General features: G+C 37.9%; 3 protein-coding genes across 6 annotated transcripts; 1 reads left to right on the top strand and 2 right to left on the bottom strand.

Annotated features, from left to right (window-relative positions):
* LOC141799819 (forkhead box protein P1-like) lies at positions 1 to 12,710 on the bottom strand. 4 transcript variants are annotated; one of them, XM_074682191.1, is made up of 17 exons: positions 12,560 to 12,710; positions 10,078 to 10,218; positions 6,325 to 6,474; positions 6,143 to 6,232; positions 5,488 to 5,526; positions 5,109 to 5,229; positions 4,606 to 4,708; positions 4,412 to 4,519; positions 4,010 to 4,097; positions 3,604 to 3,681; positions 3,301 to 3,496; positions 3,023 to 3,099; positions 2,810 to 2,911; positions 2,572 to 2,699; positions 1,213 to 1,267; positions 885 to 1,045; positions 3 to 796 (listed from the first exon to the last, which is right to left on the bottom strand). In XM_074682191.1, the coding sequence occupies exons 2-17, from the start codon at positions 10,201 to 10,203 to the stop codon at positions 634 to 636; spliced, it is 1,785 nt and encodes a 594-aa protein (XP_074538292.1). In that variant the 5' UTR covers positions 10,204 to 10,218; positions 12,560 to 12,710; the 3' UTR covers positions 3 to 633. The 4 variants fall into 4 exon arrangements, with proteins under 4 accessions (XP_074538295.1, XP_074538294.1, XP_074538292.1 ...); XM_074682194.1 differs by lacking the exon at positions 10,078 to 10,218 and having other exon boundaries at positions 1 to 796; positions 12,560 to 12,669; XM_074682193.1 differs by lacking the exons at positions 10,078 to 10,218; positions 12,560 to 12,710 and adding an exon at positions 8,830 to 8,980 and having other exon boundaries at positions 1 to 796.
* Positions 12,711 to 15,796: 3,086 nt separating this feature from the next.
* On the bottom strand, positions 15,797 to 19,785 carry eif4e3 (eukaryotic translation initiation factor 4E family member 3). Its single transcript, XM_074682434.1, has 7 exons — positions 19,240 to 19,785; positions 18,233 to 18,305; positions 17,466 to 17,560; positions 17,316 to 17,376; positions 17,160 to 17,226; positions 16,897 to 17,052; positions 15,797 to 16,802 (listed from the first exon to the last, which is right to left on the bottom strand). The coding sequence occupies exons 1-7, from the start codon at positions 19,404 to 19,406 to the stop codon at positions 16,756 to 16,758; spliced, it is 666 nt and encodes a 221-aa protein (XP_074538535.1). The 5' UTR covers positions 19,407 to 19,785; the 3' UTR covers positions 15,797 to 16,755.
* Positions 19,786 to 20,652: 867 nt separating this feature from the next.
* Positions 20,653 to 25,555, top strand: LOC141799990 (serine/threonine-protein phosphatase 4 regulatory subunit 2-like). Its single transcript, XM_074682433.1, has 9 exons — positions 20,653 to 20,801; positions 21,768 to 21,849; positions 21,988 to 22,158; positions 22,329 to 22,422; positions 22,535 to 22,572; positions 22,683 to 22,757; positions 22,919 to 23,068; positions 23,160 to 23,446; positions 24,428 to 25,555. Exons 1-9 carry the CDS (start codon positions 20,768 to 20,770, stop codon positions 24,715 to 24,717), a joined length of 1,221 nt encoding a protein of 406 aa, XP_074538534.1. The 5' UTR covers positions 20,653 to 20,767; the 3' UTR covers positions 24,718 to 25,555.
* The last annotated feature ends 298 nt before the right edge of the window (positions 25,556 to 25,853 follow it).

Below are 25,853 nucleotides of genomic sequence, written 5' to 3'. Positions count from 1 at the left end.
CATAGAGATGCATTGGTTTACAATGATGGTAAATCTATATTATCTACTCTTACATGCTCACTTAGAGCAATATCAGCAATGTTCATGTAAGGGGTGAAAAAGACCAACAGGTATAAAGAAACTACTTCTGATCAAATGATTATACCTTAAATACAAATATATCAGATCATGTTGGCAGTGAACATTTCATTTTTAAAGCAATACTCTTTTTTTATCTTCTCCTACATTTTTATATTTTGCCTACTAAAATAAAATCAGCTAATGTGGCCCCAACATAGCAAAAAGTAGCTACAAAGTGGGAGGAAACTTTTCATTGTGAAGTGCTAACTATTAGTGTTCCCTTTCCTTTGGCGTCTCTGCTCATCATGGTCCTTTTTGTGTACAGATATATAAAATAGAAAAAAAATCATCAACAAACAGTTTCACAAATGTGTTTCTGCGATTTCACTCTACTGTACAGAAAGAATTCAGAGCTAGATTGAGAACAAAATAAAAGAAAGGCTGATAAATACAATGAAAAAAGTAAAATCCCCAAGAAGAGTGTTTGGTTACGTTAGATGAAGCTGTTTTTTGTTTTGGAATACAAAGTCACACAGAATGTGAGTGAAGTGGCCTTTTCTGTGGACCTCACAGTCAGAGAGAAGGCACGCGGTCGAAATGAAGGCTGGGCCTCTGAGGGCTGCCAATGTCTTCATCTCGGTGCATGTCCGGGCTGTGGCCATGCTCGTCTGTGCTCTCTGGAGACTCATAGGGATAATTCTCACATATCTCCTCGTCCTCCGGCTCCTCTTTAATGCTGCATGCAGAACAGAAACATGCTATCAGGATCTGTGACCACTTAATAAGAAGAAAACACAGCTGAGGCAAACATCGGGGATGCTTACAAAGCTTGTGGAGGGGACTGTGTTGCACTGCTATCACTTTGGTATCCAGATCCATTAGCAAGGGCTCCGTTCATCTGCTCCTGGAGAACATGAGGCAGGGAGTGCAGCGGGATGCTGCCCATTGAGCTGTGCAGACAGTTGTTACCGTCTAGACCACCACTCTGCAAAAATTAATTTTCTCATTATAAAGCATCAAAACAGAACAGATGCATCTCTCCTGAATGTCTTATTTTAGGAGCACCTCTCAGCTCAGTCTACACCACTCATCAACAGCTTCTAAGTCTAATACATAAAACTCGACAAGGCTCGAGTTTTGGGGGTGTCTTACCTGAAGAGCAGATCCTACTAAGTTCTGGCGGTTCTGTGAGTTCTTCAGAGGAGATCTAGTGGGAAAAAAGACGTAATTGATGAGACATAAGAACCAAAAACTTCTAAAGATAAGCTCCATAATTTGCAAGAATGCTTTAAATAAGCTCTCATATCTTTTCAAAGGATCAGCTACTAATTGTGATGGTGTCTTTTGGTCTTCTGACAAGCACATACATGCAGCTATTAGGTGAATATCCAAAGGGCAAACTTCACAACAGGATAGTTGTACAAAGTGCAGAGTTAGTTAAAACAGTCTCCTGCAAACTTAGCAGAAAAATCTGTGAAGTTGTGTTTAGTAGGCCATTTCTTCAAAGCTTCTCAGTAATAAATCTTATATCAATGGAAAGTCCATTTATTTATTTATTTCCCCTTTTAAATGGTTCCACATTTGTAACAAGGAATATTTTTTGCAGGATGAGCAGCAGAGTTGAGTATGTGGGCTGTGCCCATGGAAAATTTTGCCGAATCATCTCTGCCGATGCCAAACAGTTTATTTTACTTTTTGACTCTCTTTTTGAACTTCCGGTACACCCAGGTGTTAACAATTAGGTGCCTGACTTCAATCATCCAATCCACCAAACACCAAACAAGAGTCAATGGTTGAATGTGATGTTTGGCATTGGCTGAGAAGATCTGGCAAATTTTTTATGGGCACAACTCACATTCTAGGCTCTGCATGTTTCTTAACATGCATGACACCATTTAAACTGAGATCAACGGGATGTAAGATTTATTGCCAGAGAAGTGACAAAGTTTCCTGAAGTGGATGTACTTTTTTTGTGAGTGTTAACTGTACACTGTGTCTCAAACTGGCACAGTGGCATAATAAACAGTAACAAAGAGGGGTAGGGCTTAGCAAACACCCGGATGTCTAAACCATCAGAACAAGGAGCTGCCAACATAAACACTGCACCTCTCAGTGTGTTTGTTTAATACAATACACACAATTCAACAGTTTGAGTCATGGTGGGAGGACATGACAAAGAAATAAGAAACAATAATAAGACCTTTTTGACCGCAGAGTTACAGCTGTGTGTTTCAGAGCGATCAGATCTGTGTGATATTTCAAGGGTCAGCTTGTAGACGAGCACATTTTTTCATAAAAAAAAAAAACCTGCTCTGAAACGTCTGTTTGCCAGAGTCAACACCGCTCATAAACACGCAAAGACTCAGCCTTGGGAGCGCTTTACTTGCTTACAGTAAACATTGTGTTTACTTATCAGGTGGAGCTAAAGGTCAAAAATGCCAGACTTCCTCTGATGTCTGCTGATATGTGAAGACACACAGAAGTCTGGCTTCATGAGTAAGGTCAACTTACCCGTTTCCAGCTGCCTTCTGGGGCCGTCTCCTGTGAAACTCGATTTCATCTACTGTCCACACGGCTCCCTTTACATTCTCCAATCGGACAAAGCACTTATGGAGGCTGAGATTATGTCTGACAGCATTCTGAAAGATTAACAAAATTCAACTTTAGGGAATCTGCAATTATTTGGCATCTTTTACACAAAAGTTAAGTATTTAAGTTTCAATAAGACGTTAAATATGAACATGTGTACCTTCCAAGTAGCTGCGTTGCGCCTGAAATATGCAAAGTTTATTGTGAACCAGTTGTAGATTTCATTTAAAGTCAGCTGTCTGCGAGGTGATTCAAATATTGCCTAAAAAAGAGCACACAAATTAAACAAAAACATAAAGCACTGCTTCATTACAGTTGATTGTTTCAACAGTATATTTTTCTGCTGTTGTTTATAAAGAAAAGTACGAGTTACCTGTCTTATGAGAGAGGCATAAGTAAAAGGAGGTCGAACTTCTGTGCTCAAATAGAAGTCCTTGTTATCAATTATGTCTGTGGAAAAACATAAGTAGAAATTAATACATTAAGTTTTAAATTTGATAATAAAAAGTATCAGAATGATAATAACAGGATTTCACAAGAGCAAACCCTTCTACGTGTCCCTTTTAGATTACATTCACTTAGTGTTTATTTTCAGCTCCAAAATCAGCGGTAAAAAGTCTAAAGTAAGTGAGTCCATGATCTCACTGTTACCTTGGCTCACAGAGCGGCTGTACCGCCTCCGCACAGGGGTTCCAGTGAACATGCTTTTGGGAGTGAGGACTAAAGGGGATTCAGAGTGCGGCGTCAGGGGTGTGGACGGCGCCGTGGCACTCTGAGAGAGGCTCATAGGAGGTGTGCCTTTGGGCAATGTTGCCTGGGAGAAGGATACATTAGATACCAGATTCACCTGAAAAAAACAACAACAAAGCACTTAAGTCAGGAAAATATCAGTGTAGCTACCTGCAAAAACAATATTTACTTTAATTGAAGGAAGCAGCTAAAGCAGGTACTTACAGGCTGAGCTGCGGGTTTGGGTTCAGAGGACTTAAGATGAGCCATCATAGCCTGAAGTCGTTCTTTGTCCTTTTTCAGCTGTTAGACAAGGAGACAGAAATAGAAGTTGAGAGATGGGTGAATTCACAGCTTGTGTTGCATGATGAAATGACATTTGGTGTTGGAGCTGCTTCTTTTCAGGCATCCTGAAAAGTGCAAATATCTAAACATCACTTCTGTTTTTGAGTTTGGTGTGAAAACACATCAGCACTGTATGAAAAAAAAGTCACTGAAGTGAAAGATGTTCCTCCTTTTTTATAATAGTTAAATGAAGACTGAATGTCACTCTGTTGAGTTAAAAGTGTGTTGTCCTTTTATTATTTGGTATCATAGCAAGGTCTTAAGTCAATAAATTAACTTGTAGTACCTGCAGTTCCAGCTGCTGAACAACTTGCATCTGCACACGACACTGTGCTGTACTCTTGTCATCCAGTATGTGCTCACTGTTTAGATGTCTGCAGAGAAACACATTGAGTATCAGGATCACAAAACACAAACATTGAGGAAAGGAGCAATAATTAAAAACCATTAAACCTAATATATTTTTATAGCAGCTTGAAAAACCAGCACAACCATTTTAATACTTGTTTGTTCTCACCACTTAAACTTATGGCACAAAAAAGAGAACACATACATGATACAATCATACACTCAAAGATTAAACATCAGGTCTTTTCTCTTTCATTTCTGCATCCACATGATACATGTGAAAGATGTGAACATAAAACATTACACCAGCTTCAGAGCTATGCACAGATTCTTCACTCACTTGAGAAATGCCTGGAAGTCTCCAAAGACCGTCTCACAACCGGGCCATTTACACATGCCGTTTCCATACAGAGGATGGCTGTTCTGTGTGCTTTCATCCACAGAGCCACTGCAACAGGTACAAACCATGAATGAAATATTACACAGTCATCCTTTCAAAGTAGTAAATAAAAGCAGAATGTGCCTCTGAATCACCTTTCTCTTCTCCTCAGAAGGTTGTGATGACCATTTGACGAGGGGTGACCGGAAGACTCTCTGGTGTCGACGGCTGGAGAGAGCATGCTGCCATTCTCACAGCCTGAAAGACACGTAAGCACATCAAATGCATTGTGTGTTAAAATACCGTGTGTGTGCATGAGTCATTTTATTGCGTCAACTCAAATTAGCCTGAGATCAAAAGACTGAACTAAAAGTTGTGAGCATATTGGGTGGCCTCAACTCAAAATAATGCCATAAGTTCAACCTTAATGTGGGTTTAGTTTGTACTTGTACATGTACTGTGGGGCAAATTTTATTTTTATTTTAGCCTACACTCACCTATATAATTTAGTCGCTGTAAACTATTCATGGCTTGTTGCTTTGCTGCAGTGTTGACCCAGAATTGAAAACAATTTGAAGCACAAGAAAAACAACACTCAAAGATATTTGTCTTTACAATTGTTTAACAGTAATGCAGTAAGGTGTGTAAGGCAGCATACCTGGGGCTGTTGAGGGGCTGCTGGGAAGGACTGACAGCAGGCCTTGTCTCTGCAGGTTGAGGAGGTGTTGCTGCTGCACCTGAAGAAGCTGCTGCTGGATAGCTATCTGCTGGGCTGTCAGCTGTCACAGGGATAACATGAAGTTTGTCAGAAAACTATTTCTCTTTTAAACAGGAGAGATTCTTGATGAGGTTATGTTCAGTGTGATTCAGAAAGAAATCATTGTGAGGATTAATTATTTATAAAATACAGTAGCATAAAAATCTGATTAGGAGCAATGAAGATCAAACTGAGTGGATTAAAAATGAGAATGTTATCATGTATGATGCTTCTTAATTTTCTGTGTTAGTCTGATGTTGTGAAGGCGCACAAAACCTACCAATTCTTCCTTCACTTCGGTTCGGCACCTCCCAAAAGCCTTAGAGGACAAAAAAAAATCTAGTCTGGACACATGCAAACTAGGGGATATTTCAAACACAAATTCCTGTTAACTGTGTGTTCTGTTTTGGACACACAGGGATAACCAGGATTAATGATGTCATGCTGTCAGGCATAAAAACTTGTAAACAACTTGCTTGTGAGTGATTTTTTTTCTTTTTTGTACTAATGCATTTCAACCAGAGAGATGAGTTGAAGTCTTTATTTAAATGTGATGCACTGGTAGGTAAACTTGGGGCACTCAAATTGGAAAAAGTGAAACAAACAGCCTTGAAAGTGATTGGGAATATTTACAAATTAGCACCTTACACAACTAAAAACACCTCATGTGTAACCCAAGGCTGTTAAAGTTGCAGCTTCACCCTCGAGCGCTTTTTTCTTGTGACTTACACAGTGTAGAGCCAAGAATTTGTGACTTGTCATTGCCAGAGAATAACAAAAAACTAAAAGAGATGTTCCAGGAAGTGTGGTATGAGCAACAGATATGCAAGTGTTTTTAGTTTTAAATAGTAGCACTATTTAACCTCTTTTTATTGCTAGGATTATTAAATATTAACTGACTGATAAAAAAAAATCCAATATTGAATTCAACATACCTCTTGACTAACCATCCCAGCATTCTTCTGCTGCAGCAGCTGCATGTTTAGCTGCTCTTGTTGGTTCTTGAAGACCTCTTGAATTTGTTGCTGCAGAAATGTGATATGAGACTTGGGTTAAGATAATGAAATCCTTGTGGTCAATGACAAACGCGCGACTTTTCTTTCTAAAAATACATCACCTGGTGTAACATGAGTGCTTTCTGCTGCTGGAGCAGGGCTTGGAGCTGTTGTGGGCTGAGGATCTGCTGCTGCTGCTGCTGCTGTGGGGTCTGCTGCAGTTGTTGTGGGGCCTCTGCTGGTGGAGTCATCATGGACAACGACACTGGAACCTGCAGTGATGGAAAAGAATAGAAGCATTGTTCAATTATAACATAAGAAAAGGAAATATACAAGAAAATCCAGCAGCATAAAAGTAAAATACCACCTAGGCAGGCTGCTCTGTGGAGGTAAACACTCTAAAGCTTCTTCCATCTAATCTAACCTCTTTCCAGGGATGATTTGTTTATTTACTGTTTACATCTAAACAAGAGTCCTTATCTCTTTAATCGGGCTTAAGGATTTAAAGATACAGCTTCTTCAGCAGGAGTAACCTTGCTGTGGCAAAAGAATGACACATTTAGAAGACGAAGATGTCGGAACAAGTTTTTCTTTTGGCTGAATAAAAGAGCTAGCATGCAACAGTAAATAAAAAAACATTTCACCCAAAGTTCTGTCAAAACTGAAAAGAAAATAAAAAGCTCTAAATGTTCTCCAACGGCTGCACAGTGGGTTATTCGTGACATTTAAACACAAATGGAAAAAAATGTGCTCTCTCTTACAACAGAGTCCGCTCTATCACCTAATTGTAACAACTGAAGCTAACAGAAAAACCCTCTTCAGAATGTCCGCTCAGTTTAACATAGAAGACGATGGGGTATCACGACACTGTACACATATTACACTAATGAAAAGAGCCAGGGAGCAATTTATGATAAAATAAATGCAGCGATTCATGTTGTTCAAAATATGTCCACTGATCAGATTATATCCGTGCATGTCAACACATTATCTAATTTCCCCTCCTTTTCTGCTGTAATTACGTTCATGTAGATGTAGTTAGTGTACTTTAGACTCCTGTGCATAGTCGCTGACTTGTTATGGATCTGATACACACAAACATGTAATGGCTAACCTGGTGCTATGTACTGCTGAGAGTTCAAGATTGTTTTCAGTATTGATTAATCTGTTACACAATCATTTGCTGTGGCCGAAAATACTAGGATATAGATTAAAGTAAGGTGTATGAAGTGTGTCAATACTTTCTTTTTCCTTTTCGTCTGAGTATATTTAAGTTTTTTATTACGTCTTTTTTTCCTTATAAGTCATTTTATTGTCATTTTTTTCTATTTAATCCTACCTGATTTCTTGCTTTTTTCTGACCCTACTGCTCATGTTCCTTCCTGAAACCACTGCATTTTGACCATGACACTCCAGTTTATTGAAGTAATTTGTACACCCAATTTTTAAAAAGTGCTTGTGAGCAGCAGCTTTAAGATGATTATCTCTGAAATCATTGCAGCACAACCCAAAGCCTCATGCTGCATTTTAAAGAAATGAATCCTAACTACTTCTACTTGTTTATTATCCTCAGTTCACTGGTCAATCTAACAAGCTGAACTTGGCTCTCCTGCCACTGCAGCTAAAAATGAACCAAACAAAAACAACTCCATTGGATGTCTTAGGGGAATTAGAACTCCATCAAAACAACAACAACCAGTCCCACAAAAACAAAAACAACAACAACAACAGCAGCAGCAGCATCCTCTGTGAGGCATGCAGCAATTACCGCACCACCCCCCCTCACTGTCAAGCCCCACAGCTCAGGGGATGTTTACAGTAAACATAAACAGAGTAATCAAAATTGCAGAGAGAAATAAATAATGAATAAAAAAAGCATACAGAGCCTGTTTATGAAAACAGAACTTGAGATTCGTATTTTAATTAAGGTCTGAACCACAAACAAACATTTCTCTCCGAGGCAGAGTCTGTTTTGAATCGGGTAAACAAACCGACAGTGAATTTCACACAGGCTTTGGGCTAACAATAACAGACGGCTGCCTCCTAGTTTGTCCTTTCTTATGAAATTCAATGCTGCAGAGGTGGCCACCAAAGCAATGAAAACAGGTCTATCCCACAAACAGAGCCAGTTGGCCCCTCTATTTTTCTGTGGACACCATCAACACAACAACAGCCTTTGACTAATCCCTGTTGCCATGGCAGCCAGCAAGTCCAAACATCTTCTGTTGTTGTTATTGTTGAAAGTCATACCAGTGAGAAACGGAGTGTAAACACAGATCTGTTCCCGCAAGACTGGTCTTGTGAACTTTGAGATGACTGACAGCGAGTAGGAACGCTGAAAACTTTGCAGGAAAACAAACACTGTGTGTTTTCTTTTATGAGATTTATTTCTAAAAGGGGTGTGGTGCGAGAAAACTGACATCTGCAAAAACAGAAATGTTTGGTAATAAACTCAATGGAAGATTTAATAAGATAAGTTCCAAAATTACAACTTTACGTGACCACAGTAGTGGGACTTCACTTTCATTGACACGCACACATTTTCACTCAGCAAAGCAGAAGAATCTAATTAAAAATACCTCTCCATTATTATCACAGCAAACAAATACAGGCAGAGTTGGACAAACCTGATAGTCTCCATTGAAAGTCTGCACGGCTGCTGAAAAAACAAATGGAGCCCAGCAGTGAGGTTCCGCCTGACAGTCTAACTGAGCCTCACTAACCTACATGATGTGAGCATAAACAAAACTAACAATATAACGCTGATCCCTCCGCCCAGCAGGAGCTGTGCTCTCCCTCCCCTTCTAAACCTCAGTGCTAACCTCCCCCATCCCTGTGCTCCCCCTCAGCAGAAATATAAAACACTGCAGTTTGGAGGTACTGAGATAGTCAAAGTGGGAGCTCCATGGATACCTTTACATAAAAAACGAACACTCTGTGTAGCACTATGCTGTGTCCACATCTACCTGCAATGTGCACGCACTTTCCATAGATACCACACCAGCTAGACTCAGCCTCATCTCACAGGGATTCACATTTCACAGCTAAATAAAAGACGAAGCATCAGCCGCAACGAATGTTTGAACCACTGCAGACAAATAGTACAAATATGCTGCACAGAAGCTTTACAGTGTAGCAACAAAGTCACTGAAATACCCTGAGCAGCAAAACAAAACTTTTATGAAAAACAACATAAATCCCTGCAGAGCTTTTTGATGTACTGGGGAAAGTTTCCAAACACCTATATAGCTGGTTTACTGAAAGGAAAGGAAGCAGAGGAGGAGGAGATAGGAGTCTTGAGGAGCTCGATCCACGTCTGAAGTTTAACATCAAAAATAGGTTGAAAAGTTAAGACATATCTGTCTTTGACTGTTGGTTTTTCAAGCCATTGTTTCAAATTAACATATTAGCATTATGCTACAACATGATAAGAAATCCATGTCCATTCTTAGCTGTGAAAAAAACCTATGTTGGAACAGGCATGGAACTTTATGTTCTTTCAAGTACCTTTTGATCCCCCTCCGTCATTATGTAAATACACATTTTCAAATTACCCTTTTTAACACCAGCAGTCCAGAGTGCAAAGATATCCTGATTACTATCTCAAAAATCATAAAAAAGCAGAAAGTTGCCCTATTTGGAAAGTTGAAACTGTCTGCCTTTCCTGCTTGAAAAGGTCTCACACCACCAATCAGCTATCAACACAGCTGAGGATCGATTTCTGCGACACTACTCAGAACAAAATCACACTTCCTGTCTTATTATAGGGAACATACAGAAATCTTATTATCACAACCTATTGGTTGTGAAAATAAATGAGGCACCTTACAATCTAATGCTGTTGTGTTGCTTAAATGCAGCTGGAAATGACTGACCCTGGGTGCCTCTGGAGGAGGAGTTTGGTTGCTCCTCAGTCGACTCTCATTCTCAGTGTTATTCCCGTTCTCTGTGTGACTTGCTGGAATGGTGTGGCTTGTTGGTTCTGACCCAGACTCATGCATCTGGACTTCACTGACCTTAGAGAGGAAATGAGTATTAATGAAAGCAGCTGGACAAACCAGAAAAAAAACAAAGAAACACAAGGAGCCAAGTGACAGAAGAATGACTTTCTGGATGCTTTGGCATTTTACTTACAAGGTGATTAACAGTTCATTCTGACAATGTAAAAGAAACTTGTGCTGAAGGTAAAAAGAAACAGCACAAAAAGTTAAGAACTACCCTGTAACAGTGCTACCTTCCAAGACAAACATTCTCCTCCAAAGTGAGAGAGGAACATGCTAGGTCTATTTGTTGAATAAGCGAGTGCTGCCATGACTACTGTAAACACAGGGGCCCTGGGTCCGTGTTTATGTGCAAACATATCTTCCTTCTGGAACAATTTACCATTAACCAGGTGGTGCGATAAACGGCTGTGGCAGGTAGTACAATGCACAAGTAGGCTTTTATGTATACAGCTTGGGAGTGTTTGAGTCAAACGCTTGCCAGCATAAACAAAGGTAAATAAAAGTAGGCAAACAAATAATGTGAGCAGATGGAAACCTACACAGCAAACCTCGGATGAATCAGACCACATAGCCTTCAGGGTAATATAATTATGTTTAGGGTTAGTCAGCTATCAAATTCACAATCTGAAATCAATCAGAAAGGGCTCACTGTGAAGAAACATGGACATTTACAAAACATCTGTCAGATGAACTGATTAGATTAAACACACCCAATTAAACTTTAGATGCACAGTTGTCCTAGAGTTGGATAAAAACTTCAAAAAGGATTAAAAAACACTAATCGTTGCCTTCTGTTGAAGAGGACTAATAGATGATTACTGATGAAAAGTTATGTCTAGGTGCAGCAGCATATTTATATTCAAGTCATAACTTAGATGGGTAAAACTGATGTAATTCTTGCAATCCAAAACTAAACCCTATCTAATCAAAACAGGTTTCCACTCTGTTTACTTTTGCTTTCAGGATCAGGATTAGTTCTGCAGACAAAGGGCAGTGTTTCCTGTAGACATTTTTGAAGATGTCAGGGGTGATTTTGGAAGTAAGAACTGTGCTGACTGACAACTGGGTCCTTTCAACCTCAGTTTCCTCTCGTATTGTTTTATTTGGATACTGCTGGATAATGTGCTGCAGTGCACTTTTTCAAAAGATAGGCTGAGTAAAAAGAGCACAGTGAATTTTCATTTTATTTAAAGTACTCTCACCACAGGGGCAACTCTGCAGCAGTAGGGGCCACCCCTCTTCAAAGAATGTAAAGGAAACCCTGCAAAGAGGCCTTTCCTTAAGAAAGAGTAAACAATATACACCCGAGCTGAAGGTTGCCAATGACAAAAGGAAATCTAAATAATAAAATCCCCTTTAAGCAAAAACATTTACATTTTAATCAGCCATGTTCCAGTACATGTAAAATAGCTGGACGGGAGTATGACGAATGAGTCCATTAGATTTATCACAGCTTAACTTTTCTATGTTAAAATCCAAATATGAAAGACAATAAAAGTTAACACATCAGCATTAAGTAGGGAAAGACGTAAATTTAAAAAAGTATGTCATCACTTTCACTTAAATATTTCATGATCCAGTCATGTGTAATACCAATAACTACAACATGTCTGGATCAAACCGCTTCCATTAATCGATATTTGAGTTTGTGAGGCACTCACTTATTTAATCTGTCTGCAGTGGTTTCTCTTCTGCTATTCATCTGTGCGATCACACAACATCTGGGGCTGAATCGGTTGTCTTTACCGCTGAGTTACCACTTGTGCCCTTTTTATGAAATGAACATGTGGCAGATTAAGGGAGAGCTCTCATATTGTCCTTGTGAACAGTTACCCCGAGAATTCACCGAACAGGCGACGATTTCATCTGGCGATCGGCTTTTAAAACGTGATACATATCATATTCAAGACACATTATCTGGCACCAGTGATTGTTTTAAATGGAGTACTATCATTTCGCACTAATACATGAAAACATAATATGAATGGAAATAATATCCGTTAACAGCAACCATTGCGGTCTCAGGTTGGCGTGGAGGACTGGAGCTCTTCACTAACGGCAGGCACGTTCAGAAGGAAACGGGAGGTTTAAAACCAACTGTTTTGCACTTAACTGAGAATATATAATATATTATTCATACTTACAGCACTGGAGAACATATTTAGACCAACATTGCGGATGGCACTCTAACAACGTTTCAACAAAAGCTAGCCTGCTCTTATGCTGCTAGCATGTTAGAAACGTTTTTCTTTCCTCTTCGTTCTGGCACCCCGTTAAAAACCCATTAAATCTATTGTTCAATACAATATTTTCCAAATAAGGTCAGCGTGGTGTTGAAGAAACGTGTACTTACCGAAATATGTGGGGGCGGACAGTCTTTTGACTCGGGGTGGTGTCTGGAGAATGAACCTCGGATCAGCAGTAGTGCCTTCCTTGGTAGCGAGCTAGCCACAAGTTGCTAACTGGGGGCGTGGCTAATGTAAAAGTAAACAAAGGTGACGTCACGTCCACACGATAGACTGTGACAGTATGGAAATACGTTGAAACATTGTATAATATCTGTTTTATACAGTCTATGACAATATCAGAACCACAGACTGTGTGAAACAGAACGTGTGAAGCAAGTGGTTTGAGTTTTTGTTTACAGCAGAGCAAACAGCGATGTCAATCTGCAGAGGATGCCTTGTCGAATCTGTTTGATCCCCATTAAGAAGTAATATTTAATTTGATTTAAATTGTTTTTTACGAACATGCAACAAAAACGAATAAACGAAAGCGGCCGATAGATAAAAGACACTCAATACAGAGAAAAAAAAATACTGAATGCTCGAAAACGTGGGAAATAAATAAATATATATTAATAAATAAAATAAATTAATAAATGCTCAATTCCCTCTCTAACTTCCGTTTCATATGCAAATATATGGAAGCTCGTAAAAAAAATTAAAATGGGGAACTTGCCCTATAAATCAATAAATCAATCAATTAATAAAGAAATACTAGAACTTGTCCAGAAAAAGTCCAGATTATGAGATAACTCTCAATCAATATACAATGCAACAATTACCTCTAGTCATCAATTCGCCTGAACTTATGGCAGCTATTTTGCACTTTGCACTGCTTTGCACTGACTTAAGGGCCTCTGAAATTTCGTTGTACTTGTTACAATGACAAATAAAGTTCTATGCTATTCTAATTCATTCTATTCTAATTCATTCTATTCTATTCTATTCTATTCTATTCTATTCTATTCTATTCTATTCTATCATTGGATACTCCGTTGATAATATAAGAAACTATGTCATAGTTACATGAAAGACTTGGAGAGCAAGTCCTATTTTATATTCTCATTCTTTTTTCTTATTGGGGAAAGTTACTCTCTACAAGCAAAAAAAAAGTTTGGAAAGAAGAAAAAATTGATCAACTCCATTTTTCACTGCCAAATTATAATGCATTTCACTTCCTTTATAAATACTATAAAATTTTATAGAGTTTTATTAAACAATAATGAAAACTCTCCCTAGATATCTGATAAATTTCCACATCATTCATTTTACTAATAAATAATTTACTTACTTGTTGTCTTCAAAGTATAACACTTAAAAGACAAAAGTATCAGTGATAATAATATATTAATTATTTTTATATTTAACTATATTAATTGGATAACTAACTATTAATTATTTATATGTATTTATGAATCAACTTTGTTGACATCAACATAGAAATTCTTAACATTCACTTCTGTAATTTCATATATCCATAACACCTTCCTTGGATGTGCACAGAATTTCTATTTCTAACCAGAAGAAATCTGGATATGTGCAAAAATAAGAAGCACAAACTCCTGTTTCAGATGTCAAAATCCAGGTGTTTCTTGTCAGCTGAAATGTATTTTTCCTTTGGTTATTTTAAATTATTATTTAATTCATTTTAAAATCTAACTTATAGCCTTCTTTTCAGGTTTGTGTTCAAGTTATCTGACATTTTAAAAGGGAATTTATTTTCAATAAACATTATGTTAAATCTCTTAACGTTTTTTTTTATCTCTGCTAGCTGGTAGTGCATTCACATTTTCTAAAAATTATTTTTCGGATATCCAAAACGTTCATGTTGGATGAGAAGAGTATTGAGAAAATACTGGGTGATACATTCAAGGATTCTTCAAAATTTTAAAAGAACAGCATTTTTTATTCAATCAGGCTTTACTTCTGTAAAGTTTGAAACGGTGAATTTTTGCCTTTCTCCAAAGCTCTTGAAACAGATTCTTTGTGAACGTTTCTGTAATAGAAGAAACTTTTCGCTAATTGACATTTTTCAGGTGAGAATGAGAGTTAAACATTGGTTTAACGATTTCCTGTCTGAATGGTGTGATACTGGCAATTCCCATCAAAGTGTATGGTTTCATTGCAGAGAGAAAGACTATATCTCTCTACATTGTGTTTTATGTGAATTTGGGGTCTTTTTAGGTATTTTAACATACAAAGATATATAATTTATTCTTCTTTCATGCCATTTGTAGCCTTTTAGAAAATTGTATTTCTATGGTCATGCTGTGGTACAACCACAAGAGGGACTCATTCTCCCCTCCTGCAGTCATGAAATGGAGTCTTCACTCACGAGGTGAGGTAAGCCCACTGTGCACGATAAACCTGAGAGAAATGAAACCCTTAGTTGCTTGGTTTACAACCAAGGCCAAAGACCAAAGGCCATGAAATAACCTTTAATCTTTAAATATTTTACAGTAAAGTTAAACTTATTTTTTATGAACGTTTCCACTTCAAAAGGTAACATGAAGACACACAGAAATACTGAAAAACAAAATGGCAAAAATAAATCTAGAGGGTTCAAATAAATTAACACAGCTTTCTTGTCTCACATTAGAACACCAAAGGAGATATTCAAAATCCCATAGTATGAAAGTTGAAGTGTTTCTTTATTTTTCAAACATGTGTAAAACTAATAGAGAAACATGAGTATTTACAAGTCCAACATGCTGAACAGACGTGACATTCTAAACTGCTGGTGAACACAAGGCACCATCCAAGATCAACAATCAGATACAAAGTCTGAGATCTGAAGTGAGCGGTCAACTGTTTATGTGCAATGGTAAAGTATTGAGATTCTGCTACCTAACAGAATGTGCTTTTTGTGTTTGTACATGATGACAAAAACATACAAGATAAAAACAATAAAATTTTAGAATGTCACCCTGTGGATCCACTTAGGCATGAACAGGCTTGCTGTGGGTTAGCAAGTGTACCTAACTACAAAGAAAAGACATTGTAACTATAATTATGACTTTGCACTACACTTACTCAAATTCACTATAAAAGTGCCACAGGTGAGATTTGTAATGGCTCAACCTCTTAAATTTTGATTCTTTTTTTTAAGTGACAAAATTAACTTTTCTTACTATCTAGATTCAAGTGCCAGAACTTAAAAATCAGATTTCATTGACACTAAATTAGTTCTGTGATGTTTTTTCAGGGAGGCAGTGGCATTCATATTTATACATGGGCCAATAGTCAACAAAGGTTGGGAGTCAGAATTTTGTTGCAACACAAGTTAATTGAAAAGATATTCAAAAAAAAAACCACTTGTTTAACTTTGTCACACTTCAGCAGAACCTAATATGATGCAAAGTGAACAGAAACAATTACTTTATCAAAAACAGGTGACATCAAACCAAACTAGATTTGGTCTCAGTCATCATAACTCCATATAAAATCCTGGTAGGACTATCTGATGATTTACACACTGTAAGAAAACAAAGTGCTTGATTTGGGGCAGAGCTTAAACAAAATGGCAACCATGACACTACAAATTTTACAGAGTAAAAATGATTGCATATTTTTCTCAGCATCTACCTTTGATTTTGAGTGTGTGTGCACTGCTATCTTTCTGTTGTAATGTGAACATAGCTTATTCACAATGCACTCATATCAGAGAGAAAGGAATATAAAACAAATGTGCAATTTTCTGCTCAAATACTAGCACGACAGCATACCAAACATTTATGTTGTCTATTATAGGCAGCAGTGTTTTGGCTGTAACATACAAAAACAGAGAGAAGAGTGAGACTAGAAAAAAGCGTTGTAATGTATAGTGAAGAAGATACAGGCTCACTTTGAGGAACCTCCTCACTGATCTAAAAATTTCAAGACTAATCTATGTCTGTGCTCAAGAAGCTAGCCAAAATAGGTTATAATACATCTAAAAAAGAACTCACTGTACATGATCTGATGTTTTTGGTTTTGCAAAACTTTTCAGTATAAAAACATACAAACACTGCCACAGATAAAACCAAACTTAAACGGTTTTACCTTTTGAGTAAAATAAAAGCATTACACATGTGATGGTGGATGACAGCAGTGCTCAAAGACAGGAAATCCCACTGACAAAGATTAATGATACATTGGCTACAGTTTGAGGTAATTAAGATGACACATAAAGCAACTAAACACTCAACCGCATCAAATATGCCAAACATGATCCAAAATGAGCGACTAACATGTACATCTAAAGGGCTCTGATGTGCGAGACCTGCTAATGTCTTGATCGTCCTCCTTCAAATGCATGGTGCTCCTCATGTGCTGAAATGCAAGCATAAAAGAACAATCATAACCTATTTCAATGTTGAGATCAATGCATGATGTATGAGTGTTCATAATCCAAGAATATACTCACGTTTATAAAACACGGCTTTAAAGGGTATTTGAGGAAGGAGCTCATTGATCCTCCCTAAGATGTTTGACTCAGTAGCACAAGATGCATTTCCATTCCACACTTGAAAGACATCTTCTCTGTCTCTTACACTGACACTCACGCCAACCACTTCATCATCTGCAAGAACAGCAGGAGACGGAAATAAAAAGATTAACTCCCAAAGGTCAGTTTCTATTTGTTTCCCAATCTGAGAGCCAATAGGATTTCCATCCTAAAAAATCTACCTGAGGCACAATAATCACTGAACTGTTCTCCAATGGTCGCCAGCAGCAATTCTTTCCACACAGCTGACTGCAAATATGAACACAAATTTGTTAAAAAATTAAATATGAATTAATGATATCATATTTAAAAATAAAAACACAGAACCTGGTACTTACAGTGCATTCTTTGGGCACTTTCATTTTCCAAACACCACCTTTGGCATTGCTCTCTTCTTCCCTGTATGCAAAAAAGAAAACAAAAAACATATACATCACAATCACAATCTAAAAGAATCCTTAAAAAATTAATACTGAATTCAAACTTACCAGAGTGGCTTTCTCTCTCCTCGCATCAGATGATAGCTACATCTCAACGGCAGGCTGGAGACACCGGGTATGTTGTTGTAAACTCTCCAAAAGTTCTACTCAAGCAGAGGTGAAAGGAGGAAACAGATTTTTTTCATTTTATTGAACCGTTTACTGGTACAAGGAGTACAGACAGTCAGCTTGCTTTGTTAATATTTCACATATGATACAGTGTAAAAAAATCACTTTGACAGGGCTTTTTTATGTACCCTTGTGACACACATAAAAATTCAATGAAGGATTTGAAAAAGATATGCATGAACTTTTAACACTGCCCACAATGATATGCCTACAAAGTAGGTCTTTTTTATCTTTCATTTAAATGATCAGAAGCTTGCTTACGTATTTTTTCTAGAAAATAACAGTAAAAAGAAAAGAACACATTCTAATATAAGTATGAAAATCGTGTGAAAAGTCAAATGAAGTCATTTTACAAGTATGCCATGAAATTCATTTTCCAACTGCCATGTTGTTAAGCGCACAGTGTGACATTTATTGCAATATTAAGGGATGAAACAAAAATTTATATTCTTCTCTAAATGTTATATTTTCTGTTTTCCTCAGTGAGAAAATGACAGTCCAACAGATGTGTGGGAAAACAACATGTCTGCATATGTTTTGATCTGAAAGTAAATAAAGGCACTTGTGTTTTGGGTCCCCTTGCAAAACTTATAAACCATTTTCTCACTGGAGCTGTGTTTGTGTATAAAGATTGCAAAGTATCTAACCTGGACAGTCTCCACTGTGTAGATTTTCTTCAGGTTTGACTCGCATTCAGCTGCTGTAGTCCCAGGCAGAGATCTGAAATTCACAAATTATCTTACTTTATTTCCCATCTATACAAAATAATAACAATAATAATAATAATAATAATGAAATGAAGCCTGTCTTATCTTGACATTTCCAAAGTGGACATATATGCCAGGGCTAGATAACACAGGCATGTTGGAGTGAGCTGCCCACCGTACAGACAGGTTGGGGGATCAGATGACAAATAAGCCAGTAAACAGTAAACAACATTGACCCCTTTTGAACACAGCACCCTCTGATTTGAACTGTGGATGGTGGGCCTTGTGTAACTTATGGTCACCTGTGTTCAACTTTGAACTGAAAAGTTTCCTTTTTCAATAACTTCTAAAACAATGAAAACATCTGATTCTTAAAAAAATAAAGGTCGATTTTTAAATATATATCTGTATGACAGTTGTAAGATTCAAACATGTTTCATCAGATAAAAGGGGGGAAAAGGGGCTGAACTAAACAATATGGCAGCTGACATATATAGCAGTGACTCAACAAGTTTTCAAAAATAACACGAGTACTTAATGACGAAAAACAGCATGCTATGGATGAACTCAACCTGACCTTGTATGAGATCAAATCTTGTTATTATGTTTAGCCAGACAGTCATGATTACACCCCTTTGTTTATTTTAAGATCCCACAAAGTAGAGCGCTTACGTATGTAGGTCAGAGAGAAAACAAGTCCGTTGAAAAGCTTGGGGCAGTGTTGGTGTAATGTTAATTTACTGTGATTTATCAAGTCATATAATCCCCCTATAGCTGATAAACGGACTTATAATGTTATCTAGGTTGACTTGTAGCAGGCCTGTTATGTTCGTCATCTCCTTTCTTTGTTCTCATTTAAGGTCAACAACAAAGAGTTCACCTACTTAAAGCTAGTTAAAAACGAATGTGTATCTACAGACAGTGGAAGTAATCATAAAGTTTCTTACCTATCAAGCCAGAAAGTCCACGGAGAATGTAAAGGCAAAGTGTCGTTTTCATCGTTACTTGAAATCCTCCCCAAATCTCTGTCGTTGATGTGAATGTTGTGCTCCAGTAGACCCGGGCTAACATTAGAAGATGTGCTCAGTTGTAATGCAGCGACCGGAACTGCCATCCTTGCCTCTCAAAAGCGTCGTCAATACAAGCTGATGTCTGCTGTAGGTATTTTCAGTGGGCAGCTATCGATATATAAAGGTTCGTTAGGTAAAATTAAACCCATCAGCAGCTGACTCATTGGTCGCTTCCCCGGTTTGCGCCGCCACAACAACAGAGAAACGATGACGCCCGCTGACTGCCTGCGGCATCTACAGCGCACCAGAAAGAGCCCGAAGTTTCAGCCACTGCACAACAGCCATCACTTTATAGATTATAGGTCTGTTTTTCTGCAGCACACAAACAAAAAATTAACTCTAGGCTCTTGTATTGTAGATACGATGATATTCAAGTGCTTTGTTGTTCTTTAGCTGATATCGAGCATATCTTCCGCTAATGGAAATACGTAATTCAAAGATACATTCAAATACTCCTTGAAAATTCAGATTTCCTATTTGCGAAGAAATATAGAAAAAATAAAATTAAATAGGTAAATTAATAAATAATAAATCACTTGTTTCAATCCATTATTTTTGTTTCTATTGTTTTACTATTTGTTTTTATCATGTATTTATTGTCAATGTATAAATGTCAAATGAATGAACAGATTAATAATATAACCTTTATTCATAAAACACTTTTCAAAACACAGTTATAAATAACTTCGCAAAGTAAAATGAACAATTAAATATTGAAAACACAAATAAAAAAGGAGAATAAAAGTACAAATAGATAAGAACCACTACCAGATAAAAGGAAATAAAACATCAGAAAAATAAACCAACAAGGACCTGACTGCAGTACTGCCTGAAAAATTAATTAACCAATAAAAGCAGCATTTAAAAGATTAAAACACAGAGATAAATCTCTGCTCACATATCAAAATGTATGTTTAAAAAAAAAAAAAAAGATTTAAATGAGGACAAAGAGTCTGCCAATCTGAGCCCTTTAAGCAGGTTGTTTTAGAGGTCGGGAGCCTACAGAAAAGAACCGGTCACCTTCAGTACTCAGCGTTGATTTTGTGACAGCAAGCAGGGGCCTTGCTGAGGACCCCAGGTTACATTTTTTTCTTAATACAGTTGTCGAAAGCTTTCAACTCTTGAGTGGAGTTTCTAGCTCTCTGTGTTGAGAAATAAATGTGGTGAAATCTCCAGGTTTTACTCGACAGTAAATTTGAAGGAGTTTCGAAACTCCATATTGAAAAAAGATTCCGACTTGGAGGATCACGCTCATCTTCCAAGTCGAAACATTTTTTTCCGATTATTCGGGCATCACTTGAATGTAGTGCTAGACATGCGCAGTCTTTACTAGCACCAGCTTTGTTGGGTTGCTATCTGCTACTGCTAACTAGCAAGTATTTCCTGCCTCAGACTGGACACAGCTATGGACATCGACGCTTTATTGGAAGCACTTCAAGGCAGTATTTTCTCTTATTTGAATAAGTGATGTGTCTTATGTTTGAGATTTTTCGAATTCGTTACTATTCTCCCCCGCAAAGCTTGTGATGTTTGCTAAGTACGTTACGTACTGTACCGTAACTTAGCCTACTGAAACGATTAACAAGCGTGTTGTGGAGGAGCTTGGGGACAAATTAATTTCGTCTCAACTTGCCCTAGCTAGCTTCGTTGTTGTTGTTTATACGAAAGATGCTTCGTATATATTGAAAATATGATTAAAATGATGTGTTTTTTTTGATCGATGGAGGTTATGTAAACAGCTAGCTATGTAGCGTTACAAAAATGATGCTAACCGCCTAGCTACTACCAAAACTTCCCAGTCAGTTATCTCTCTATGAAACGTTGACTTGGAACGTTACAAGTGGGTTTACCACGGGTGTCCAGATTCCTCAATCTGTAAACCCGGGTTCCAAATCTGGTTACCAAATTAATTTAAATGTGTGTTGTGTGTTCGTTTGATAGCATTACTAACGAGACTTTTTTGAATGCTTATTTGATCACACTCATCATTTTCATTTGACTCTATTCACACTGTTAAGTTTTAGTCCTGGCCACACCGCTTTTTATTGAAACTTTAAAAAGGACAAGGCTGTCCTTTGCGACTTTCTCCTTTAATTTTTTGTTATCGTGCTAAACTCAGTGAAAGAAGTGATAAAGATTAAAGTAGACTGAATAGTGCATTTCCATGTAGTATCAAATTAACCTAGTAAAGAGGGCTGCATGGCTGGTGCCTCATAGAAAGAAGGTCTCGCCGTCTGGAGATTTGCATGTTTTCCCAGTTCATGCGTGGGTTCCTTCTGACTTCTTTCCGCAGTCCAAAGACTTGCTGATTTAGATCCATATTAGCCTTTGGGTCAGGCGGTGTTTGCTGTCTGCAATAACACAAGTACCAATCGACTAATGTGCCTTATTCTTCGGCTTTACAGATTATGAGAAGAAAGGCAAGAAAGAGACCTGTCCTGTTCTGGAGCAGTTCTTGTGCCATATTGCCAAGACAGGGCAGCCCATGTAAGTACACTGCTAAAAAGAGGGGTGTAAGTAGTCCCGCAGGGCTTGGTGTTTGCACAATCAGAAGACCAGAAGCTTTCCATTACTTTATTTGTTCATGCATGTGACATGTAAGCGCACATGTCTAATCTCTTTCAGGATTCCATGGTCCCAGTTCAAAGCCTACTTTATGTTCAAGCTGGAAAAAGTCATGGATGATTTCCATGCTTCGACACCTGAACAGAGGGGACAACATAACCCCAATGTGGAGTATGTTCCTTTCGAAGACATGAAGAAGAGGATCTTAAAAATTGTGGATGGTTACAATGGGTGAGTAGAGCTGATCCACTTATAAAACCCTCCTCGACAAACCAAACTGAATGTTCTTTTTTTCACAAAAGCAGTAAGTTATTTAGAGCTGTGGCTGGAGATGGCTTGGTTGTTTGTGTGATATTTGATGCTGGTTCTGACTCCTTATACTTGCTCTTAACTTTTTCCAGAATCCCTTTCACCATCCAGCGTCTGTGTGAACTCCTTACGGACCCAAAGCGCAACTATTCAGGGACAGACAAGTTTCTCATGGGTTTAGAGAAGGTGAGCTGTAAAGATACAATGTTTTTACGTGTTGTTGATTTTTAAAATGTGTTTAATAGATTATTGGTTGCATTAAATTTATTGAAAATGTTAATGTGTTTCTCATTTTCAGAATGTGATGGTGGTCAGCTGTGTCCACCCCACATCAGAGTAAGTACACCTGCTAGACGTCCGCTGTACTTGCTCCACTCATGGATTTGTTTGTTTAATCACACTTAATAAGGTTAACATTCATTTTTTTCTACCTTTTTCTTTTGAAGGAAAAATGGGGCATCTAGTGTTAACAGGATGAATGGAGTGATGTTTCCTGGTAACTCTTCTCTATACTCAGACAGGTAGGAGCCATATACTTGTCAGTGATGTCCGGAAATCTTACGCAGCCTCATACAGTCACAAGTAAAAAAGAAAAAGAACTGTATTGGAGGGTTACGCTCTATTGGGTTTGTATCTTGTGGTATTAACTACTAAATGCTTCTTCTGATTCTGATTTTTGCAGCCGAAACATAAATGGACCAGGCACACCAAGACCACTCAACAGACCAAAGCTAACACTGTCGACTTCACTTTCAACCAACGGGCTCCCTGAATGTCCAGTTGGCAAAGAGCCTGAGCCAACAGCAGAGGAGGTGGAGGAGCAGCATATCGGGTAACACAAACAAATTTGATTTAGAATGTACCTGTAGGGTTGAGGACACAGATAATATCTGTCTAATATCTAATGTCTGTCATTACTTCAGGGATTCTTCGCTATCAGAAGGGGAAATTCCACCAAACACTGGCATCAAGAACAAACACTCCGAGGAGGAGGAAGAAGAGGAGAACTCTGACACAGACAAGCATGAGGTCAAGAGGCTCAAGTTTGATGAAAAGGAAGAGGATGAGGCAGAGAATGAAGAAAAGGAGTCATCGTGCTGTAAAAGTTCGGAGAGCTCGCCAGAGACATCAGAGTCCTCTAAAGACTCTGGTGGTCAAGAGGGTGAAAATGAAGCATCTGATGACACAGCTGTTATTTCAAAGGATCATGGTTAGTCTTTAAACATCTTACTTTGGCTAGCACTTTATGTGTGCTTTCTGCTGTCAGGTATCATGACTGAGGTAAAGTTTTTAAAGAGATTTTTAAAAGCTATTCTTTTCTTCATAGTTATGATAAAAGAGAATCAGAACACAACTGTGTGGTTATAAATGCCACACTCCTCAAATGCCATTCAGCAATATCTTGAAACCAAAGTGTTTATGCGAGCACAAAATGGCCATGCTTGCCAAAATTCAGCCAACATGGCGTCCCCCTGGCTGTGCCCGACCTTGTCACAATGTAGATGATTGTACAGAGTGAGTATCAGCACTTTCATAGAGTTAGTTGGTATAGTGTAACAATCTGAGAGACAAACTTTGGAAAAGTAAAACAAATAAGAAGTGTAGCTAGCCCTACTTTTCCATCATTAGAAGAGAGTTTTGCAACAAAACAAAAATGACACCCACCTGAAGCAAACTGGTGCCCTTAATGAATTATAAACACTTCAGAAGTCTGTTTTGACGTTGGTCTAAAGCTCAGTATGGAGTTTCAAAAGGCTAGTTATATCCCATGTACTGTAATACGACCGTTTTTGATTTAACATTTCATAATCTTAATGTTAGAAATAGTGCATTGAGCCTGCAAACACAGTCTTGAAGCACTTCTTTTAAGATGGTTTACAGCAGCAAAGGTTAATCAACTAATGGATTGACTCATCCCAAAGTTTGTTAAAAGAAATGCAGAAAGTCATCAGATCCAACCATGCAAGTATGAATTGTTAGTGTTATTTGTGGTGGATGATAGTGAACTGAATATATTTGGGTTATGAAAGTTTATTGGACAAAATCAGAAATTTCAAGAAACCACCTTTTTAAAATTTGCGGTTGGTGTTTCTCACGACTTCCAAACAGGATATTCACTGGCTATCAGCAAAAATTCATGAACCGATAATAAAAGTAAGCTTGAAGTAATTTGGTCCACTTTGGTCCTCAGAGCCCTGCAGCACTGACGCAGATCCATCTGGAAAGGAGAATGACCCGTCTGATAGAGGGGATGTCTGTAGTCCAGAAAAAGACCGCAACCTAGATCAACCTCAGGAGCCGGACGCGCCGGACAAGGGTGAAAAGTTGGATGGAGACAGCAGCAGCAGAAGTGACGGAGAGGGCGTATCCAGCATCAAGCAAGCACCATCCTCTGCTGATTCCCCAGACTCATCAACAGAGGGCAGCGTTGAGGATTCAGACAGCACAAAGACTGCAACAGAGCCTGGTGAACATGACTAATGTGTAGCCCAGCCTGCCAGCTGACTTTTTTACACTGTATTATACCACACCAAGGGTATATCTGTAGCACTGTGGACCTCTAGACTCCAGGGCCAGGAGAGATGTGGACCACAAGATTCCTCACAGATGGATGTTTTTTTGTCCTCTGCAGTTTCAACTGAGGCTACACATCCCCTGGTCTTTTAACTGGAAGGAAATGATTTCAACAAGATTTCACAGACTCTGTTTTTTTCACTGTTGACTAAAAGTTTTTCTAATCTGTTTTCTGATTTTTATAAATGAGATTTATAATTTAACCTCTGACTGATTATTAAAAAAATTCACTCCGCAATTATTTGGCATGCATTTCTAAAATTGAAACATTTGACAGTTTGAGTTGGATTTTGGCCTCAGAAGACTTGATTTGAGTTTATTTCTGATGAATGTGTCTCTACAGTTGAATGAAAAACACTCTGTTTGCTTTTTCTATGAAGCACATACCATAAAATGTATTTCTTATTAACATTATATTGCACTTGTTTGCATTGACCCCTTGAAGGATATGAAACATGCTACAGTTTTGAGTTGTTACTGTATAAAGCTGATAACACACAAAAATTGCCAGTAGTTACCAGTTTTGTTAGATAGTAGTTTTGGCTCAAGGGAAACCTTTCTGCATCAAAATCTGTCAGCAGAACACAAGGTACTTTTTCACTCTCTGTATGTCATACCTTTGTTGTACAATTGTCCCTTTTGATAGCTTGGATTTATACAGTATGTATCTGTAAATCAGTTTTTGTAGACTTGTAATACTTGTCCACTGCCTTCGTAGATCAGTTCGCTGGAAATTGAGTGCTTGAGGTTGTATCATAGTATTCATGGAAAGCAATAAACGCTAAAAATTAAAGTGTCATGTGTTATTATTATTATTATCAGAGGAGTTGGAGTAGGTTATTTTGAGTTACAAAATTCCATTTTTTCCTGAAGAACAGTTAGTGCTCATTAAGGCCCAATATATAACGACCCAAAATGTAATTTTAAAAATGTAATAAAACCCGAAATGTAACAAGATGCTGATGCCAAAATTCAACAGCAATTTACAGTTTTATTACATTTTATGACATTTTGGGCTCAGCATTTGTGTTACATTATCTACC

Source organism: Halichoeres trimaculatus, unplaced genomic scaffold, assembly GCF_033239565.1.
Source record: "Halichoeres trimaculatus isolate MK-OKI-2021-1 unplaced genomic scaffold, fHalTri1.1 fHalTri1_scaffold_11, whole genome shotgun sequence".
In the NCBI taxonomy this organism is placed as follows: Eukaryota; Metazoa; Chordata; class Actinopteri; order Labriformes; family Labridae; genus Halichoeres; species Halichoeres trimaculatus.
The sequence above is the reverse complement of the archived record's forward strand: the minus strand, read 5'-3'. Positions and strand labels throughout refer to the sequence as shown.

Excerpts from the sequence above, each read along its gene's own strand:
- LOC141799819 (XM_074682191.1), bottom strand. The coding sequence starts at position 10,203 with ATGCATGAGTCTGGGTCAGAACCAACAAGCCACACCATTCCAGCAAGT. Across the intron at positions 5,527-6,142 it reads CTGGGATGGTTAGTCAAGAG|GCTTTTGGGAGGTGCCGAAC; the intron begins GTATGTTGAATT and ends TTGTCCTCTAAG. Across the intron at positions 2,912-3,022 it reads ATGCCTCTCTCATAAGACAG|GCAATATTTGAATCACCTCG; the intron begins GTAACTCGTACT and ends GCTCTTTTTTAG.
- eif4e3 (XM_074682434.1), bottom strand. The coding sequence starts at position 19,406 with ATGGCAGTTCCGGTCGCTGCATTACAACTGAGCACATCTTCTAATGTT. Across the intron at positions 18,306-19,239 it reads TGGACTTTCTGGCTTGATAG|ATCTCTGCCTGGGACTACAG; the intron begins GTAAGAAACTTT and ends TGTGAATTTCAG. Across the intron at positions 17,377-17,465 it reads GGAGAGAGAAAGCCACTCTG|GGAAGAAGAGAGCAATGCCA; the intron begins GTAAGTTTGAAT and ends TTTTGCATACAG.
- LOC141799990 (XM_074682433.1), top strand. The coding sequence starts at position 20,768 with ATGGACATCGACGCTTTATTGGAAGCACTTCAAG. Across the intron at positions 22,573-22,682 it reads TGTGTCCACCCCACATCAGA|GAAAAATGGGGCATCTAGTG; the intron begins GTAAGTACACCT and ends TTTCTTTTGAAG. Across the intron at positions 23,447-24,427 it reads TGTTATTTCAAAGGATCATG|AGCCCTGCAGCACTGACGCA; the intron begins GTTAGTCTTTAA and ends TTTGGTCCTCAG.